General features: G+C 42.0%; 1 protein-coding gene and 1 pseudogene across 3 annotated transcripts in view; both read left to right on the forward strand.

Moving 5' to 3' along the window:
* The window catches only part of LOC105482678 (ubiquitin specific peptidase 33), a 71,557-nt gene extending 59,994 nt beyond the window's left edge, over positions 1-11,563 (forward strand). For all 3 annotated transcript variants that reach the window (XM_011742896.3, XM_011742897.2, XM_011742898.2), the window contains 3 exons: positions 6,701-6,803; positions 9,621-9,689; positions 10,078-11,563. In XM_011742896.3, the coding sequence (XP_011741198.2) occupies positions 6,701-6,803; positions 9,621-9,689; positions 10,078-10,235 (330 nt within the window). In that variant the 3' untranslated portion in view covers positions 10,236-11,563. The remainder of the gene's footprint in view (positions 1-6,700; positions 6,804-9,620; positions 9,690-10,077) is intronic.
* Positions 11,564-19,205: 7,642 nt separating this feature from the next.
* Positions 19,206-20,864, forward strand: LOC139356158 (uncharacterized; annotated as a pseudogene).
* The last annotated feature ends 160 nt before the right edge of the window (positions 20,865-21,024 follow it).

Raw genomic sequence — 21,024 nt, forward strand, 5'->3', positions numbered from 1 at the left:
GCCCGGGCGACAGAGCGAGACTCTGTCTCAGAAAAAAAAAAAAAAAAAGAATGAACTATAATGTTAACCACCAATATACCTTATGATAGTAGTCAAATGAAAGGAAAAAAATAAATTGGTAGTTATTTCAACATCTGGTAAATATTTATAAATATGTACATGGAGCAAGGAAGAAATATGTATCTATAGCTAATCACTACTATTTCCTTATTTCCTCTGTTTTCAGCCAATACCTTGGCTGGTTGTAAATGTGTTTACCTCATAAAATAACCCAAGACCTTCATTTCTGAAGGGTTTGAACCCTTAGTAGTCTTGTCTGTATTAGATTTCTCTGAGTATGGAAATACTAAATGGTGCCTATAGTGGGTTGAATGGTGGTTCCCAAAAAGATATTTCCATACTCTAATCTCTGTAAATTAACCTTATTGGTGAATGTGACCTTACTTGAAAAAGGGGTATTTGCATATGTAAGGTTTTTTGAGATGAGATCATCCTCAGTTGTCTGAATGGGCCCTAAATCCAGTAAGTGACCTTTCACAGAGATACACAGCAGAGAGATACACAGAGAAGAGGTGAAAATCATGAAGATGGAGGCAGAGGTTGGAATGATACAGCTGCAAGGTAGAAGCTTTAGAAGCATGATAGGCAAGGAATGAGTCTTCCCCTAGAGCCTCTACAGGGAGAATGGTTCTGCTGACACTGGGATTTTGGATTTCTGGTCTCCAAAACAGAGAGAATGAATACCTTTTCATTTTCCAAATTTGTGGCACTTTGTTATAGCATTCCTCTGAAACTAATACAGTGGGTATAATCTGGTTTCCCAACATAATCCTCTGTTCCTATTATGTAGTAATGTAGTATTCATTTAATTTACCCTTTATAACTGGGATCAGTCATTGCAGCCAGTACTGTAACCTCCTCTTTGCTTGCTGATTCAGTGACATGAGAAACTCAAAATGGCCAGGGGGCTGTCTCAACTTTCAGTCCAGTCAAATTGTTGTTGTGTTCCCTCGGGATACAAATCTTCCACATTTAGTAGAGGCCGAAGTTGTGAGTGTGGGAAGCAAAACTTTTGTGAATATGTCAGTAGGTAGTAGTAGATGAACTCTCTTATTTCCTTTACCTGATTCCTAGGTTTATGTATTCTGGTTATGGGAAAAACCACCATATATTGGTATCTAATTTGGAGCATATACGTCATCGTGTAAGGTAGTACCAAAGTCACAAAGTGTTGCCACCCGCACAAAAAAACTAAGTCCAGTAGGCCAACATCTTTTGCAAATGATAGCACATGGTAACATCAGTGAATTTTGTGAAAGTAAGCCTATTTCTTCATTTCTTTTGTGTAAAATGAATTCCAAGGTCAGAGCCAGTGTAGGATATTATGGTTATGAATGAGTCATTCACTAAGTCCAAGAATAGTGGTACTTGGTAAAACACTGAGTTAGGAAGGTAGACCTAAATCCAGTGTAAGTTATAGGTGTTTAAAAATCATGTGTCATCAAAGGACTTGTATCCAGACTATATAAAGAACATACAACTCAATAAGTAAACAAATATTCCAATTGGAAAATAGGCAAAAGATTTGAATAGAAATTACCCTTAAGAAGATAGCGCTGATAAGCACATAAAAAGTACACAGTCTCAGTCATTAGGGAATTCCTATGAATATCGATGAGGATGCAAAATGCTGTGTGCCAAATGATAAACAGTTTGGTAATTTCTTGTAGGTTCAACTCCTAGTACATGACCCAGCAATCCCACTCTTAGGTATTCATTCCAGAGAAATGAAAATTTATATTAACATAAAACATGTAAACAAATGTTTATGGCAGTATTGTTCATAATTGCCCAAAACTAGAAACAATTGAAATGTCTATCATCTGACAAATGGATAAACAAAATGTGTTATAGTTGTATAATAAAATGCTACTCAGCAGTAAAAAGGTCATGGCATACTGATCCATGCAGCAACATGGACAAATATTAGAAACATTATGCCAAGTGTAAGACAGACATACAACAGACTATATAATGTCTAATTCATTTATATGAAATTTCTAAAAAGGGAAAAAGTGTAGAGACAAATGATTAGCAATTTCAAGGACCAAGAGAAGGGGAACTGATTGCAAACTGGTGCAGGACAGCTTTTGTGGGTGTTGGAGGGCTCTAAGCTGGATTGTGGTGACAGTTGCACAATTGTAAATTTACAGAAAACCTTTGAAGTCCACACGAAGAGTGGGAGGATTATACCTTAACAAAATTTTTTTTTTTTTTTTTTTTTTAAAGCAAATCTGGGACTGGGCAAGGTGGCTTATGCCTTTCTTGCACTTTGGGAGGCTAAGGAGGGAGGATTGCTTGAGCCTAGGAGTTGGAGATTACAGGGAGCTCTGACCATGACCCTGTACTCCAGCCTGGGCAACAGAGCAAGACCCTGTCTTTAAAAATAAATAAAATTGACCGGGCTCAGTGGCTCACGCCTGTAATCCCAGCACCTTGGGAGGCTGAGGCAGGCGGATGACTTGAGGTCAGGAGTTCAAGACCAGCCTGGCCAACATGGTGAAACCCCATCTCTACTAAAAATACAAAAATTAGCCAGGTGTGGTGGCGGGCGCCTGTAATCCTACCTACTAGGGAGACTGAGGCAGGAGAATTGCTTGAACCGGGAAGGTGGAGATTGCAGTGAGTTGAGATCACACCACTGTATTCCAGCCTGGATGACAGAATGAGATTATGTCTCAAAAAAAAAAAAAAGAAAAAGAAAAAGAAAAAGTGCAAACCTATGATTATTATTCTGTAATATTAGGGTTTATTTTTTGTTTGTTTTATTCAGGCCCCCCCCTTTTTTTTTTAAACAAAGCACATGTGTGGACAAAAATAACACTGGAATATAAAAATAAGTGCCCTTGGTGGATTGGAAGCTAGGTGAAGTTTCTGAAAAACTGAAAAAGCAGATAGGATCAGATCAAAGAAGCAAGCAAGTGCCATAGGAAATGACTATATAGGCTTTAATCTTGGAAGTGGCAGATACCGTGATGACCCTAGCATTCTACCTGTTGCACTGTACCAGGCAGCAAGCATAAAGGTATCTGCCTAGGTAGAGCAGTGAATGTAGACGTGTGAAGTATGATTGATATTCAGGGAGGTACATCAGGAAATTGTATCCTAAATAACAAAACAAAACCTCAGTACATGGGTTGATTGAATGGCAAAATAAATACTATTGGAGAGCAAATTAGTATGCTGGAAGATGTAGCGGAAAGATTTCTCCCAAGGTAAAGCACAAAAAGATAAGCAGACAGAAAGAAGAAAAGTTTTGACATGTTGAATAGCTATAGGATCCAATATTTTTCTATTATGTATTTTTTAAAAGAGAACAGGGTGAGAACTACATTTAGAGTAACCATTTAGATACATTTCTCAAAACTAGAGAGAAACACATCCTTAAATTAATGAGGTAACTGTGCTTAACTAAATTTTAAAAAGCTTCTACCTAAACACATAGGAAGTAACTTAATACCAAAGATAAAGTAAGTCCTGAAAGTGTTTAAACATGGTAGTGGTATGAATGTAATGGTTGTTATAATTCAGCATCTGGCAGATTCAGTCTGACATTACATTTTAGAAATCTCAGTTCTCTAGGGATAAGTTTCTCACCACAGAAAGCCCCAACTTTAATTCCATGCCTTGAGACAAATATGCCTTGATTTCTTTGTTAACCATCAGAGACTGCCACAGCATTTTACATTTCATTGTTCCACTGAAGCAGCTAGCTACTTTGTGTCCCAGAAAGATCTTTGCCCTCAGAGAGCTTACATATACATACATACACACACGTACATATATATACACACACATACACACACACACACACACTTTTTTTTTTTTTTTTTTTTTGAGACAAGGTGTTGCTCTTTTGCCCGGGCTGGAGTGTGGTGGCATGATCACAGCTTTCTGCAACCTTGATCTCCCACGCTCAAGAGATCCTCCACATCAGCCTGCTGATGAATAGCTGGGACTATAGGCATGTGCCACCACCCCCAGCTAATTTTTTTTTGTATTTTTAGTAGAGGTGGGGTTTACCATGTTGCCCAGGCTGGTCTTGAATTTTCTGGTCTCAGGTGAGCCACTGTGCCATGCCAGAGCTTATATTTGATAAATATGTTATATATTATATTAAAAGGTGATGGGTACAATGAAAAGGGGAAACAATGAATAGAATCAGAGGCACCAAGATTATAGTGGTGAGGGGGAGGAGTCAGGTTGGAGTTTTATATTTTATTTTGATTTTATTTTATTTTTGAGATGGAGTATTGCTTTTTTGTCCAGGCTGCAGTACAGTGGCGTGATCTCGGCCCACTGCACCCTCCTCCTCTTGGGTTCAAGCAATTCTCCTGCCTCAGCCTCCCGAGTAGCTGGGATTACAGGCACCCACCACCACGCCTGGCTAATTTTTGTATTATTAGTAGAGATGAGGTTTCACCATGTTGGCCAGACTGGTCTCGAACTCCCCACCTCAAGTGATCCGTAAGTGATCTGTGACACTGGGATTACAGGCGTGAGCCACCGCGCCCAGCCCAGGTTGGAGTTTTAAACAGGATGGTCAAAATAGGACTCATTGAGAAGATGACATTTAAGCAAAGACTTAAAGGAGGTAAGGGAGATAGTCATTCAGATACCTGCAAAAAGAAGGGTTACTGCAAAAGCCTTGTGAGGCAGGGGTGTATTTGTTTGATTCTGGGAATAACAAAGTGGCCAGTATGACCACCAGTGAAAAATGAGGAAGAAAGTAGATGAGGTCAGATTATGGGGTGAGATCATGGAGGTACTTCTGGGCTATTTTTATAAGGAAATCTGTGGACAATCACAGGGGGTTGATTAATTTGATTAGAGGAATTATATAATCTGAACTTGGTTGTCTTTGTCCACAGGTAGTGTGTTCCATGGATTTAATTGCCCATCATGAGATATTTTTAGGAGTCTTATACACTGCTACAATTAGATTAATTCCAAATACCCTTAATTTTCCCAAGCCTCTTTTGCTTGTGCTTCTCTTTCTGTATCAGTTTTTCTGTCGCTTGGGTTTTTTTTAACTGGCTAACCTGGCAAAAAAGAAATTTACTAAGAATAAAAATTGAAAAACCATACCTCCAAAAGTTTGAGAACTAAGGTAGCCCTGAGTATCTACCTGAATTGACATCGGAGTGATTCCATTCTAACCATTAGGTCACTTCTCTGAAGATTTTTATTTCTGGTAGAGTTGTGTATAGTTTGAGTCACATACCCATTCCTTAGGTCGAGGGCCGGAAGAGGGAATTGGTTTTTAGGGACTGTCCCACCGCTTTTTAGAATTTACCTATACATTTATGTATATTGCTTGTGAAATGACATGTAGAAGATCATTCATTGCAGCATGGCAGGTAATAGCAAGTTGTCTACCAGTATCTTAAGTAAACAAAGTATAGACTGTGGATATAATATGTGTACATAAATAAAGTTTATGCATTAGATTTTTTTTTTTTTTTTTTTGAGGCGGAGTCTCGCTCTGTCGCCCAGGCTGGAGTGCAGTGGCTAGATCTTGGCTCACTGCAAGCTCCGCCTCCTGGGTTCACGCCATTCTCCTGCCTCAGCCTTACAAGCAACTGGGACTACAGGCGCCCGCCACCTCGTCCAGCTAGTTTTTTGTATTTTTTAGTAGAGACGGGGTTTCACCGGGTTAGCCAAGATGGTCTTGATCTCCTGACCTCGTGATCCGCCCGTCTCGGCCTCCCAAAGTGCTGGGATTACAGGCTTGAGCCACCACGCCCGGCCTATGCATTAGATTTTTAATAAATATGTGCAGTATTTATTGTTTTGAAGACTTTGTCTTGACCATCTTCATTTACCCAATCTTTATGCCCCTTTTATGTTTACTTGTTAAATTTTGAGACAGAACCTAGAATTGTTTATTCATATATGCTACCACATATCCTAGTACTAAGTTAGGGTACATCTTACTGTACCACTTTTTTTTTTTTTTTTTTTTTGAGACAGGGTCTTATTCTGTCACCCAGCCTGGAGTATAGTGGCACAATCATGGCTCACTGTAGTCTCAACCTTCTGAGCTCAAGTGATCCTCCTACCTCAGCTTCCCGAATAGCTGGGACTACAGGCACGAATCACCTCACACAGCTAATTAAAAAAATTTTTTTTTGTATAGGCTGAGTGCAGTGGTTCACGTCTATAGTCCCAGCACTTTGGGAGCCCGAGGCAGGTGGATCACTTGAGGCCAGGAGTTCAAGACCAGCCTGGCCAACGTGGTGAAAACCTCATCTCTACTAAAAATACAAAAATTAGCCAGGTGTGGTGGCAGGCACCTGTAATCCCAGCTACCCGGGAGGCTGAGGCTGGAGAATCGCTTGAATTTGGGAGGCGGAGGTTGCAGTGAACCCAGATCGTGCCATTGCACTCCAGCCTGGGCAACAACAGCAAAACTCTATCTCAAAAATAAATAAATAAAAATAAAAGATAATTTTTTTTTTTTGTAGGGATGTTCTCACGATGTTGCCCAGGCTGGTTTTGAACTCCTGGGTTCAAAGACTCCTCCTGCCTTAGCCTCCCAAAGTGCTGAGTTATCAAACACTGAAGTGGAATGATTGTATTGTTTTGCCATAAAGCAAGTTTTAGATACTAGGTGATTGTTTTTTTTTCCCCCATCTAGCTTAATAGAGCGTTCCAAGAAGAGGACTCTCCAGCTACTTTTTATTGCATCAGTATGCAGTGGTTTAGAGAATGGGAAAGTTTTGTGAAGGGTAAAGATGGAGGTAAGTGGTTGACTGAAAAAAATTTTTTTGGCAAATTATTTGTTGTTTTGTTTGACAAATATTTCTTGAATATCTATGTGCACTTGGGATTACACTATTGAACAGAAGAGAAAAAAATCCTGTCCTCAGGGATCTTCACGTTCTAGTTTATATTCTGTTGGTTTTAAATTTTGTTAAACTCATTTTATGAATTATAGCAGGAATAAGAGAACTGAACAAAGTAAATCTGTGATCTTAATATTGAAAAAATTTTGGAAATGTTTATAAGGAATAAGAGGTTGCTTAAGTTACAGTTTATTCAATACAGTGGACTTTTAAAGTAAAATTGTATAACAATATTTAATAATTTGAAAATAAGATGCTCTGATATGTGCCGGGCGTGGTGGCTCACGCCTGTAATCCCAGCACTTTTTGGGAGGCCGAGGTGGGTGGATCACCTGAGGTCAGGAGTTCAAGACCAGCCTGACCAACATAGTGAAGCCCTGTCTCTACTAAAAATACAAAAATTAGCCAGGTGTGGTGGCAGGCACCTGTAATCCCAGCTACTCAGGAGGCTGAGGCAGGAGAATTGCTTGAATTCGCAAGGCGGAGGCTGCAGTGAACTGAGATCATGCCACTGTATTCCAGCCTGGCCAACAGAGCAAGACTTTGTCTTTAAACAAACAAACAAAAAAAAGACATTCTGATATGTGAAAAAGGCTGCAACAATATGCCCGGTTAAAGCTTTTTTGTATTTATGTATTTACTTTTTAAAATTTTTAATTAATAGAGACAAGGTCTTACCTCTGTTGCCCAGGTTGAAGTACAGCAGCATGATCACGGCTCACTGCAGCCCTGACCTCTCAGCCCATGCGATCCTCCTACCTCCATCTCCTGAGTAGTTGGGACCACAGGCATGTACTACCACACTTGGCTAATTTAAAAATTATTTTAAAAAATTAATTGTAGAGATATGGTCTCACAGTGTTGCCCAGGAACTCCTGTGCTCAAGGAATGCACCCACCTTGGCCTCCCAAAGTGCTGAATTACTGAGTTCTCTCTATATTGCCCAGGCTGGCCTCAAACTCCTGGGCTCCAGCGATCCCCTTGCTTCAGCCTCCTGAGTAGCTGGGACTATAGGTGCACACCACCTTATCTGACTTTTCTACACTTTTAAAAAAATTGTATTTTTATTTTGTAAGTTCCAGCATACATGTGCAGGATGTGCAGGTTTGTTACATAGGTAAACATGTGCCATGGCGATTCGCTGCACCTATCAACCCATTACCTAGGTATCAAGCCCAGCATGCATTAGCTGTTTTTCCTGTTGCTCTCCCACCCCTCATACCCCAGCCCCCCACCAACAGGCCCCAGTGTGTGTTCTCCTCCCTGTGTCCTTGTGTTCTCATTGTTCAGCTCCTACTTACTAGTGAGAACATGCAGTGTTTGGTTTTCTGTTTCTGCATTAGTTTGCTGAGGATAAGGGCTTCCAGTTCCATCCATGTGCCTGCATAGGACATAATTTCTTTCCTTTTTATGGCTGCATGGTATTCCATGGTATATATTTACCACATTTTCTTTATCCAGTCTATCATAGATGATCATTTGGGTTGATTCCCTGTCTTTGCTGTTGTGAATAGTGCTGCCATGAACATATGTGTGCATGTATCTTTATAACAGAATGAATTACATTATTTTGGATATATACCCAGTAATGGGATTGCTGGGTCAAATGGTATTTCTGGTTCTAGGTCTTTGAGGAATCGCCACACTGTCTTCCACAATGGTTGAACTAATTTACATTCCCACTAACAGTGTAAAAGTGTTCCTATTTCTCCACAGCCTTGCCAGCATCTCTTGTTTCTTGACTCTTTTTTTTTTTTTGAGGTAGAGGCTCACTTTGTCGCTCAGGCTGTAGTGGAGTTGGTGAGATCTCAGCTCACTGCAACCTCCTCCTGGGTTCAGGCGATTGTCCTGCCTCAGCGTCGTCTTTTGAGAAGTGTTCATGGTCTTTGCCCACTTTTTAATGGTTTTTTTTTTTTATTGTAAATTTGTTTAAGTTTCTTTTACAGCTTTTGATGATGACCATGTGGTTCACTTTTGCCTTAAATTTTAAAAAGAATGTATTTAAACACTTTCCTTTATAATGCTTTTATTGTTTTTAATGTTACTTTGATAATCTGAAGCACATTAATTGTATAATTTCTTTAAAGTTACAAAGGAATTGCTATTTTTTAGCATTAGTGGTACATTTTGACTTGTAATCCCCAAACGGAGAGTTAAAAAATAATTTCTGTTAGACTGTGATGGTTGTGAACAAGCCTCTCTTATCTTCTTTCCTGGTTCTGTTTTGGGGGAACTAAGAACTAAAAACGAAGAAGCTCAGGAGAAGACATTAAGAATTAACCATAGGCCAGGCGCGGTGGCTCATGCCTGTAATCCCAGCACTTTGGGAGGCTGAGGCAGGCGGATCATGAGGTCAGGAGTTCGAGACCAGCCTGACCAACATGGTGAACCCCATTTCTACTAAAAAAAACAAAGCAAAAATTAGCTGGGCGTGATGGCGTGTGCCTGTAATCCCAGCTACTCAGGAGGCTGAGGCAGGAGAATCACTTGAACCTGAGGTGGAGCTTGCAGTGAGCTAAGGTCGTGCCACTGTACTCCAACCTGGAAGACAGGGCAAGACTCCATCTCAAAAAAGAAAAAAAAAATTAATAATTTGGCTAAGAAATAACCAATCTGATAATATAGTTACAGGTCACAATTTTGTCAAGCACAAAATTACACAATTTTTGTTACATTTCTTTGAAAAATACATTTTGATATTTTTTCCTTTAGATCCTCCAGGTCCTATTGACAATACTAAGATTGCAGTCACTAAATGTGGTAATGTGATACTTAGGCAAGGTAAGTTTGACTCGTATTTAAGCTTTAACTTGTGAGTGATTTGTCACTGTTAGAAATATGTTATCATTAGTCATCTATAGTACTCTTTTAGCCAGCTGAAGAATGTAATCCATACATTAACTAGGGGCAAATAATGGAAAGCAGACACTATTTTTTTTATCTGAAGAAAAGTCTTAAGGCTGTTGGTAAGAGCTAAGAAAAAGCATCTCTGACATTTTAAGACAAACCGTATGTTGCAGCTTATAACAATATGGGCTGGTAGTCTGCGGATTCATGTTCCAAAAGTTCTCAATTATCCCTAGAAGATTCATGCTGGGGGGTACATTATGAAAGCTTTTGCAATATGAATGTAGGTTTGTAAACATTATTTCTTCTACATAATTTTAAGGAGCAGATTCTGGCCAGATTTCTGAAGAAACATGGAATTTTCTGCAGTCTATTTATGGTGGAGGTCCTGAAGTTATCCTGCGACCTCCAGTTGTTCATGTTGATCCAGATATACTTCAAGCAGAAGAAAAAATTGAAGTAGAAACTCGGTCTTTGTAATTTTTAGGATGTAGAGAGTTCTCATGAGGAATCATTTTCACGTCCCCTGACATGTACACATGCGAAAACATTCCTAAAAGCGTGTTTCTTTTCTTTTTTTTTTTTTCATCATTTATCCCATTTATTTCTTCTTAGTGGGCATTATGGAAGAATATATTAAAATGTGTAATATACCACAGGTTGGTATATTTAATTTTAAATACTTACCATAAAGTCTTTCAGTGTAATTTTTCTTTGAGACAGAGTCTTCCTCTGTCACCCAGGCTGGAGTGCGGTGGTGCGACCTCTGCTCACTGCAACCTCCGCCTCTTGGGTTCAAGCAATTCTCCGGCCTCAGCTTCTTGAGTAGCTGGCATTATAGGCACCTGCCACCACGCCCGGCTAATTTTTGTATTTCAGTAGAGATGTGGTTGCACCATGTTGGCCAGGCTGGTCTCAAACTCCTGACCTCAGGTGATCCATCCACCTTGGCCTCCCAAAGTGCTGGGATTACAGGTGTAAGCTACAGCGCCTGGCCCAGTGTAATATTTTTGAAAGAGGAGGGACAATTGTGAAATCAGTAGATTATCTTTAATCTTTGTACTACATGCAGATCCACAGTATCCTTTGTAGTGTTGTAAATACTTTTACTTTGAAAACTTTTTCATTACCCTAAATCACCGTAACTCTGACCAGTCTTTCAGTTCTCCAAAAGCCTAATTTAATTGTGTAGTTTTGTCATGGCTTCATATAATAAAGAGCCTATTTTAAGTTGAAAGTAGTAGTCAGAAAATTGTTAATTTCCTAAAGCTCAGGAAACTAGAGTGTCACTTTTTTTGCACTGCAACATATACACTAGCTTATTAAAATTTACAAAATGTCTTTTTGAATGTATCAAGGATGTATTTAGTTTGAGTGGAATTTGTCAGCAAATATCAGTAACTTATTGCCGCTTATATTGTACAATGTTAAACTTCAATTCCTGTAACTCTGGTTAGTATTAATGTCAATAACTAAAAAACTTAGAGTTAGTTTTAGGGCACTTTTTATTTTGAGAGCATGAAGTGTGGAATGTGTCACTGCGATTGGTGATAAAACTGAGGCCACTTGTAGCTTGATTTTTAAAATGAAATAGATAAAGTCTTTTTGAATAATATAGTATGCACTGCTGTTTGCTTGATTATGTAATGTCAAAAGTTTAACTATATTCCAAGTACGAAAACATACTGGATTACATTGAGGATGTTGAATAGCATTCATGATGGCTTTGTTTTGGTTTGGGGCAGCTGTCACCAGCTAAAGCAATGTTGTTAAAATTAGCTCAATAAAAATGATTTTAAAATGTAAAACTTGAATGTTGAATTTATTTGATAGACGTTAAAGGTAAAAGGTATAAAGTTTGCTAATATTAATACCTTCTTGCTGTTTCTATTTTATTTGATTTATGTATTCTTTTGAGACAGAGTCTCACCCTTGCCCAGGCTGGAATGCAGTGGCACAGTCTTGGCTCACTGCAACCTCCACCTCCTGGGTTCAAGTGATTCTCCTGCCTCAGCCTTCCAAGTAGCTGGGGTTATAGGCATGAGCCACCACGCCCAGCTAATTTTTGTATTTTTAGTAGAGATGGGGTTTCGCCATGTTGGCCTGACTAGTTTCGAACTCCTGACCTCAGGTGATCCACCTGCCTTGGTTTCCCAAAGTGTTGGGATTACAGATGTGAACCACTGTGCCCAGCCAGTTTATTTTAAAATTTTTATTTATTTTGAGACCGGGTTATGAGACTGGCTAATTTTTATCTTTTTTTTTTGGTAGAGATGAGGTTTCACCATTTTGCCCAGGCTGGTTTCAAACTCCTGGGCTCATGTGATCCAGCCACCTCGGCCTCCCAAAGAACTGGGGTTATAGGTGTGAATCACTGCACCCAGCCTCTTATTTCTTAATCAGAAGTATGCAAACAAGTCATTCAGTGTAGTAAAGTCGGTTTTTATTTATTATTTTAATTTTTTTAGACAAGGTTTCTCGAGCTCTGTCACCCAGGCTGGAGTGCCCAGCATTGAATACAGCTCGCTGCAGTCTCCATCTCTTGAGATCAAGCGATCCTGCCACCTCAGCCTCCTGAGTACCTGAGACCACAGGTGTACACCACCACACCTGGATAATTTGTTTTATTTTTTGTAGAGACAAAGTCAGACTTTATTGCTCGGGCTGGTCATCAGTGTAGTAAAATTTTGATGTTTAATGAAATGAATTTTAATAAGCAGCCATTTAAGATCTACTTGAAGTTTGTAAAAATATATAGTGAAATATGATTCTATGATCTTTGTCACGGTCTGAATGTTATTGATTTTTTGTGAATCACCAGAATTTAGTGTAATGCCTAGTATTTAGTGGTTAATCAAAAAAGATTTGTTTTTAATGATTGTTATTTATTGAAACTTAGATTGTTTCAGTCATTTTACTAAAGTGCTTATATATATATATAGCCACCATGACCAGCCAATTTTTTTTACATTATAATTGTCAAAATACATAATATGTTAAGTAAAGGGCTAGCAATACCATAGACTCGGAGCTAAAGATTGATCAATGTGTTGACAGATGTGGGATGAAATAAATAGTTTCTATAAGGATGATTTTCCTAGAAGTACTTAAGCTGAGAATTAGGCAAATTGCAATCAAAGGCTAGTGAGAGCCTATATGTGTTAAGAGTCTATTGATTTATAGGCTGTGCATGGTGGCTCATGCCCTGTAATCCCAGCACTTTGGGAGGCCAACGTGGGTGGATCACTTGAGGTCAGGAGTTCGAGACCAGCCTGACCAACATGGTGAAACCCCATCTCTACTAAAAATACAAAATTAGCTGCGTGTGGTGGCATGTGCCTGTAATCCCAGCTACTCAGGAGGCTGAGGCAGGAGAATTGCTTGAACCCGTGAGGTAGAGGTTGCAGTGAGCTGAGATCATGCCACTGAACTCCAGCCTGGGCAACAAGAGCAAAACTCTGTCTAAAAAAAAAAAGAAAAAAGAGTCTTGATTTATAATATGAAGGTGATTACTTAAATTCAAATCCTAGTAGCTATATTAACTATGATTTGGAACAATATTTAAAGTTCTCTGATTTCCAGTTTTCTTCATTTGCTAAATGAGAATGTTGTAGTTTGGGCTTTCCAGGAGGCAGACACTGAGATAGTGTTAATGCATGCATATAATTTGCTGGCGAATAACACAGATGAAAGAAAATGAGAGAAACAGGATTGAGCAGGAGGAGTAACCAGAATGATGCAGACCTGACAAATTCTCTGCCAGGCCCATAAGGCAATATGGAGCTAAGATTACCCATTGGAGGAGCCCTGCATTGGACAGAAATGACTAGGCCCTTGTACTGTCACTAGGCCTTGTTCTGTCACTGACTAGTGGCTACCTGGAAAAGAGAATAAACTCAGCTTGACCGTTATGGAGCTAACAGAGATTGTCACCCACCCCTCTTCCTCTCAGCTGCACAGCAAGTGCTTTCTAGAAGAGGGGTCTGAACAGCAATCTTCATGTCTGCCATACTCAATCATAGGATTATGATAATTATGTGTATTGTTATATATAATATATACAACATAATTGACACTCGGTGGTATAATTCATCATTCTTTTCAAAATGTGTAATTTTTTTTTTTTTTTTTTGAGATGGAGTCTCTGTCGCACAGGCTGGAGTGCAGTGGTGTGATCTCGGCTCACTGCAACCTCTGCCTCTCAGGTTCAGGCGATTCTCCTGCCTCAGCCTCCTCAGTAGCTGGGACTACAGGCACACGCCAGCATGCCTGGCTAAATTTTTGTATTTTTAGTAGAGACAGGGTTTCACCTATTGGTTAGGCTGGTATCAAACTCCTGACCTCAAGTGATCCGCCCGCCTCAGCCTCCCAAAGTGCTGGGATTACAGGTGTGAGCCACCACACGCTAGGCCCAAAATGTGTGATTTCTAAGGATGCAACATTAGTTATGTAAGAGTCCTGTCAAAAATATTTAATCTGGATCTAAGAAGAGAAGCAAGATAACTTTTTATATTTAAATTTCAATAGTTTTAAGGGTACAGGTGGTTTTTGGTTACCATGGATAAATTCTTTAGTGGTGATTTCTGAGATTTGGTGCACTAATCACCTGAGCAGTGTACATTTTACCTAATATGTAGTCTTTTATGCCTCAGCCTCTCCCAAATTTACATCCCAGTTCCCAAAGTCCATTATATCACTCTTATGCCATCGCATCCTCATAGCTTAACTTCCACTTGTGAGAACATATGACATTTGGTTTTCCATTCCTGAGTTACTTAGAATACCAGTTCCATCCAAGTTGCCGCAAAAGACATTATTTCATTCCTTTTTATGGCTGAGTAGTATTCCATGGTGTATATATACCACATTTTCCCTTTTTTTTTTTTTTTTCCTTGAGACAGAGTTTCACTCTTGTTGCCCAGGCTGGGGTGCAATGGTGCAATCTTGGCTCACTGCAACCTCCACCTCCTGGGTTCGAACAATTCTCCTACTTCAGCCTCCTGAGTAACTGGGATTACAGGTGCCCGCCACCACACCCAGCTAATTTCTGTATTTTTAGTAGAATCAGGGCTTCACCATATTGGCCAGGCTGGTCTTGAACTCCTGACCTCAGGTGATCCACCCGCCTCGGCCTCCCAAAGTGCTGGGATTATAGGTGTGAGCCACTGCGCCCATATACCATGTTTTCCTTATCCATTTGTTGGTTGACAGGTACTTAGGTTGGTTCCATATCTTTGCATCTGTGAATTGTGCTGCTATAAACATGCATGTGCATGTGTCTTTTTCATATGACCTCTTTTCCTTTGGGTAGATACCCAGTAGTGGGATTGCTGGATCGAATGGTAGTTCTACTTTTAGTTCTTTAAGGACTCTCCATACTGTTTTCCATAGTAGTTGTACTAGTTTACATTTCCACCAGCAGTGTAAAAGTGTTCCCTTTTCGCCACATCCATGCCAACATCTATTGTTTTTTGACTTTTTAATTATGGCCATTCTTGCAGGAGTAAGGTGGTATGTCATTACAGTTTTAATTTGCATTTCCCTGCTAATTAGTGATGTTGAGCATTTTTTCGTGTTCGTTAGCTGTTTGTATATCTTCTTTGGAGAATTTTATGTCCTTTGCCCACTTATTGATGGGATTTTTTTTTTTCATGCTGATTTGTTTGAGTTCCTTGTAGATCCTGGATATTAGTCCTTTGTCAGATACGTAGTTTGTGAATATTTTCTCCCACTCTATGGGTTGTCTGTTTACTCAAGGTAATTTTTTTTTCTTTTTTTTTTTTTGGAGGCAGAGTCTCACTCTGTTGTCCAGGCTGGAGTGCAGTGATGTGATCTTGGCTCAGTTCAAATGATTCTCCTGCCTCTGCCTCCTGAGTAGCTGGGACTATAGGTGCACGCCACCCCACCTAGCTAATTTTTGTATTTTTGTAGGGACTGGGTTTGACCTTGTTGGTCAGGCTTATCTCAAACTCCTGACTTCCAAGTGATCCACCTGCCTCTGTCTCCCAAAGTGCTGGGCTTACAGGTGTGAGCCACCATGCCCAGCCCTTGGGATAATTTTTTTTTTTTTTTTTGAGATGAAGTTTTGCTCTTGTCGCCCAGGTTGGAGTGCAATGGCACGATCTCAGTTCACTGCAACCTCCACCTCCCAGGTTCAAGCGATTCTCCTGCCTCAGCCTCCCGAGTAGCTGGGATTACAGTCGCCTGCCACCACGCCCAGCTAATTTTTTTCTTTCTATTGTTAGTAGAGATGGGGTTTCCCCATGTTGGCGAGGCTGGTCTCAAACTCCTGACCTCAGGCAATCTGTCCACCTTGGCCTCCCAAAGTGCTGGGATTACAGGCATGAACCACTGCGCCCAGCCAGGATAATTTTTTTAAAGGCATACTTCATAAACACAGCTTGCCTGAATTCTAAAAAATTAGTGTTATGATAGACAGAAAAAGGCTAGATGAAGATTAAGAGAACATGACTACTAAATGCAATGTGTGATCCTAGCTTGGGCCCTGGATTGGAAGAGATAATATCTAAGGAACAATACTGGAACAGTTTGGGAAATTTGAATATAGACTATGTATTAGATATTCGGTAATAGTATATCAATGTTAAGTTTCTTGAGTATGATAACCAGTAATATAGGAGAACAACCTTGTTAGGAAATTTATGCAGAAATGCTTGTTTTTAGGGTGGAAGTCATGCTAATTTGAAACACACACAGACTACAAGAGTTTCCTACCTAGGATATGCTGTTTACCTCTTCCAAGCCCACAGAATTGCTTTCAGCCTAGATTGAGAGATGTTGTAATAAGGAGTCCCATAAAATTAACTGTTGGATTTACTAGAAAGATGCTGTTAAGGATACTCTTCACATGATGTTGTCATTGTGAGAAACTCAGAGAAATTCATCTTTAGTCTTAGTCCTGGAGTAGTAATGCCTCCTTTGGGCAAAATATTTGTTACCCTAGGCATACTAAACCTGTTATAACTGATTTTGTTTTTTCCTTGTTACAACATCTGCTACATCTGCTACAAAGCTTAAAGTAAGTTTTCAGGACCTTAGAGCATGTATTTTTTAAAAAAATTATTTACTTTAAGACAGTCGTGCAGTGTTGCCTAGGCTGGAGTTGCATGGGCATGGCTCACTGCAGCCTTAACCTCCTATGCTCAAGCAATCCTTCCACCTCAGGCTCAGCTGGGACCACAGGCTGGACCACAGGCATGCGCCACCACACCTGGCTAATTTATTTTTATTTTTTGTAGAGATGAGGTCTCACTATGTTGCCCAGGTTGGCCTTGAACCCTGTGCTCAAGCAGTCCGTCTAGCTTGGCCTCCCAAAGTCCTAGGACTGCAGACGTGTGAGCCCCTGCATCCAACCAAGCATGTATTTTTGTGCATCATTTTTGTTTCTATTTTCTTTTTGCCCTAAATTTCTCATTTTAATTATTTTGAATTCTGTTTTACCCATTATACTGATTTGTTTGGGTGAGCTACATGTCTTTTTAGAAACAAGGTATAATTGTTAAAAATATGCCAAATATATTGGCCTTTTTGGTGATGTATAACAATGTCTTCCCCACCAGACGGTAGGCACCAAAAGGTTTTGTCTTGTTCCCCCCTTGTGTTTAACATAATGTATGAGACAAAATAGGTTCCTGGTAAATCTGTCTAGTAAGTTCACATTTAGGACTCCATTTTCAAATTTCTTCCTCACTGGTTTTTGGTTACTACTGTTCAATTTTCCTTTACAGTTCTGGTCCCTCATTTCTCCTCTGTGGTTTTTACTTTCTTCCTTGCCCTCAACAATGTCAGTGCTTCTCAGGGTTTTGTTATTGGTTTTGTTTTTCTCACTCTGTGCTCTCCCTGGGTAACCAAATCTAAACTCAGGTTCCAGTTACTATTTCTAAGCTAAAGACTCACAAACCTGTACTTCCAGCTCAGACCTGAAACCAGCATCTTCGACATGTTTCTAACTGACTCTTGGGTGCTTCATTTAGATGTACTGGGGTTGCCTGAAACTCAGTATACCCTAATGAAACACATCATTCCCCCATCTAAACTTGCTCCTACTTTAGTATTTTCTGTGGTCATCAATAACACCTCCATCTCCCTGGTCACCCAAGCCAGGAATCCTAGACTCTCCTTTTACTTCCCACTAATTCAACTACCCAAATCTTAGAGATTCAGCCCCCAAAAGATCTGGACATATACTGTGTTTGGACATGAGAGCACTCATTAAACCAATCATAATGCCATGATAGTGTCCTCAAATAGAAGAGTGGTTAAATAAATTATGCAATCATTTATCAGGGTTTATTTTTATTTTTTAGAGATGGGGTCCCACTGTGTTGCCCAGGCTGGGCTACAATGGCATGATCATAGCTCACTGCAGCCTCGAACTCCTTGGCTCTCAGGTGATCCTTCTGCCTTAGCCTCCAGAGTAGCTGGGAGTACAGGTGTGTACCACCATGCCTGGCTAATTTTAAAATATTTTTTGTAGAGATGGGATGTTGCTATGTTGCCCAGGCTAGGCCTGAACTCCTGACTTCAAGTGATTCTCCCACATTGCCCTCCCAAAGTGCTGGGATTACAGGTGTGAGCCACTATGCTTGGCCCATTTCTTGGGATTTTTGAAGAATATTTAATGACATAGAAAAAAGCTCATGATCCAGTGAAAGAATTAGGATATATGACTTCATATCAGATTTATATACAAGGGGAAAAAACCAGTGGTTTCTTTCAGGCAATAGTAAGTAGTAGTAGTAAATAAATAATAACTTCCATCCCATGTAGGGGGCCTTGCATCAACTGTTTTCTTTCTCTGGAGTGTTTTTCCCACCTTTGCCCAACTCCTAAATGCATTCACACTTTAGAAGTAGTGAATACATACTTCATCTCAGATTGGATGTTGCTTCCTCAGAAGTATTTTAGAACATGTATGTACTTTTGGGCATATGGACATATTCTTATAGTGACCTGCACTTTTTTTTATATTCTCCAATTTAAAAGTTAAAAAGTAAACTTTAATGTCGAAAATGCAGGCCGGGCGCGGTGGCTCACAGCACTTGGGAGGCCGAGACGGGCGGATCACGAGGTCAGGAGATCGAGACCATCCTGGCTAACACGGTGAAACCCCGTCTCTACTAAAAAATACAAAAAAAAAAAAACTAGCCAGGCGAAGTGGCGGGCGCCTGTAGTCCCAGCTACTCGGGAGGCTGAGGCAAGAGAATGGCATAAACCCGGGAGGCGGAGCTTGCAGTGAGCCGAGATCCGGCCACTGCACTCCAGCCTGGGCGATAGAGCGAGACTCCGTCTCAAAAAAAAAAAAAAAAAAAAAAGAAAATGCAAACTTGGGGAGGGCAGAAAGATCACACACAAGGCTGTCACTTCACCCTTGGAGGGTTGCACAGCGGCTGGCAGAGGCGCTCCTCACTTCCCAGATGGGGTGTGTGTATGGGGGGCGGGGGACGGCCGGGCAGAGGTGCTCCTCACTTTCTAGATGGGGTGGGGGCCAGGCAGAGGGCTCCTCACTTCCCAGACGATGCGGTGGGCCGGGCAGAGGCGCTCCTCACTTCCCAGACGGGGCCGGGTCGGGGGCGGGGGGGCGCGGGCAGAGGCTCTCCTCACTTTTCAGACAGTGGGGGGCCCAGGCAGAGGCGCTCCTCACTTCCCAGAGGGTGTGGTGGCGGGGAGGGCGCAGGGCAGAGGCGCTCCTCACTTCTCAGACAATGGGAGGGCCGGCAGAGGTTCTCCCCACTTCCTAGATTTGAGGGGGGAAGGGCAGAGGTGCTTCTCACTTCCCAGACGGTGGGAGTGGGGCGGGCAGAGATGCTCCTCACTTCGCAGACAGTTGGGGGAGGGTGCAGGGCAGAGGTGCTCCTCACTTCCCAGACGGTGGGGGAGCTGGGCAGAGGTGCTCCTCACTTCCCAGACAATGAGGGGACTGGGCAGAGGCGCTGCTCACTTCCCAGACGGGGCGGCGGCCAGGCAGAGGCGCTCCTCACTTCCTAGATGGGGTGGGGGCCGGGCAGAGGAGCTCCTCACTTCTCAGACAGTGGGCCTTTGGGCAGAGGTGCTCCTCACTTCCCAGATGGTGGCAGGGGCAGGGCAGAGGCGCTCCCCACTTCCCAGACGGTGGGGGGCTGGGCAGAGGAGCTCCTCACTTCCCAGACAATGAGGGGACTGGGCAGAGGCGCTCCTCACTTCCTAGACGGTGGAGCAGCAGGGCAGAGATGCTCACTTCCCAGACGGGGCGGGGGCCGGGCAGAGGTGTTCCTCACTTCCCAGACGGTGGGGCGGTGGGGCAGAGGTGCTCCTCACTTCCCAGACGGGGCGGGGGCCAAGCAGAGGTGCTCCTCACTTCCCAGACGATGAGGGGACTGGGCAGAGGCACTCCTCACTTCACCGACGGGGTGGGGGCCGGGCAGAGGTGCTCCTCACTTCCCAGACGGTGGGACAGCGGGGCAGACGTGCTCCTCACTTCCGGACGGGGGGTGGGGGAGAATGGGCAGAGGTGCTCTTCACTTCTCAGAAGCGGTGGGGGCCAGGCAGAGGCGCTCCTCACTTCCCAGACAGTGCGGGCCGGGCAGAGGGGCTCCTGCCATCCTAGATGGTGCAGTGGCTGGGCAGTGGCGTTCCTTACTTCCCAGACAGTTGGACGGCCAGGCAGAGGTCCCCATCATTTTCCAGACGGGACCGCAGCTGGGCAGAGGCGCTCCTCACTTCCCAGACCTATGACCTACACCTTTCATGAATGGTACTAACCAGTTTCAATTTATGTGATTATATTTTAAATGTCAGCCTCCCTCCCTAGACTGTGGGCTCTGTCCAAGTAGAAACTCTGCTTGCTAGTCGGCCGGGCGTGGGGGCTCAAGCCTGTAATCCCAGCACTTTGGGAGGCCGAGACGGGTGGATCACGAGGTCAGGAGATCGAGACCATCCTGGCTAACACGGTGAAACCCCATCTCTACTAAAAAATACAAAAAACTAGCCGGGCGAGGTGACGGGCGCCTGTAGTCCCAGCTACTCGGGAGGCTGAGGCAGGAGAATGGCGCGAACCCGGGAGGCGGAGCTTGCAGTGAGCTGAGATCCGGCCACTGCACTCCAGCCTGGGCGGCAGATCGAGACTCCATCTCAAAAAAAAAAAAAAAAAAAAAGACACTCTGCTTGCTTTGTTCACCACTGTATCTCTAGCATCTTGTATGGCACCTGGCATATTTGTTGAAAGAACTACATCAATGATTTTCAAAGTGTGTTCTGAGGTGGCATCTTA

The sequence above is a fragment of the Macaca nemestrina genome, chromosome 1 (assembly GCF_043159975.1).
Source record: "Macaca nemestrina isolate mMacNem1 chromosome 1, mMacNem.hap1, whole genome shotgun sequence".
Classification (NCBI taxonomy): domain Eukaryota; kingdom Metazoa; phylum Chordata; class Mammalia; order Primates; family Cercopithecidae; genus Macaca; species Macaca nemestrina.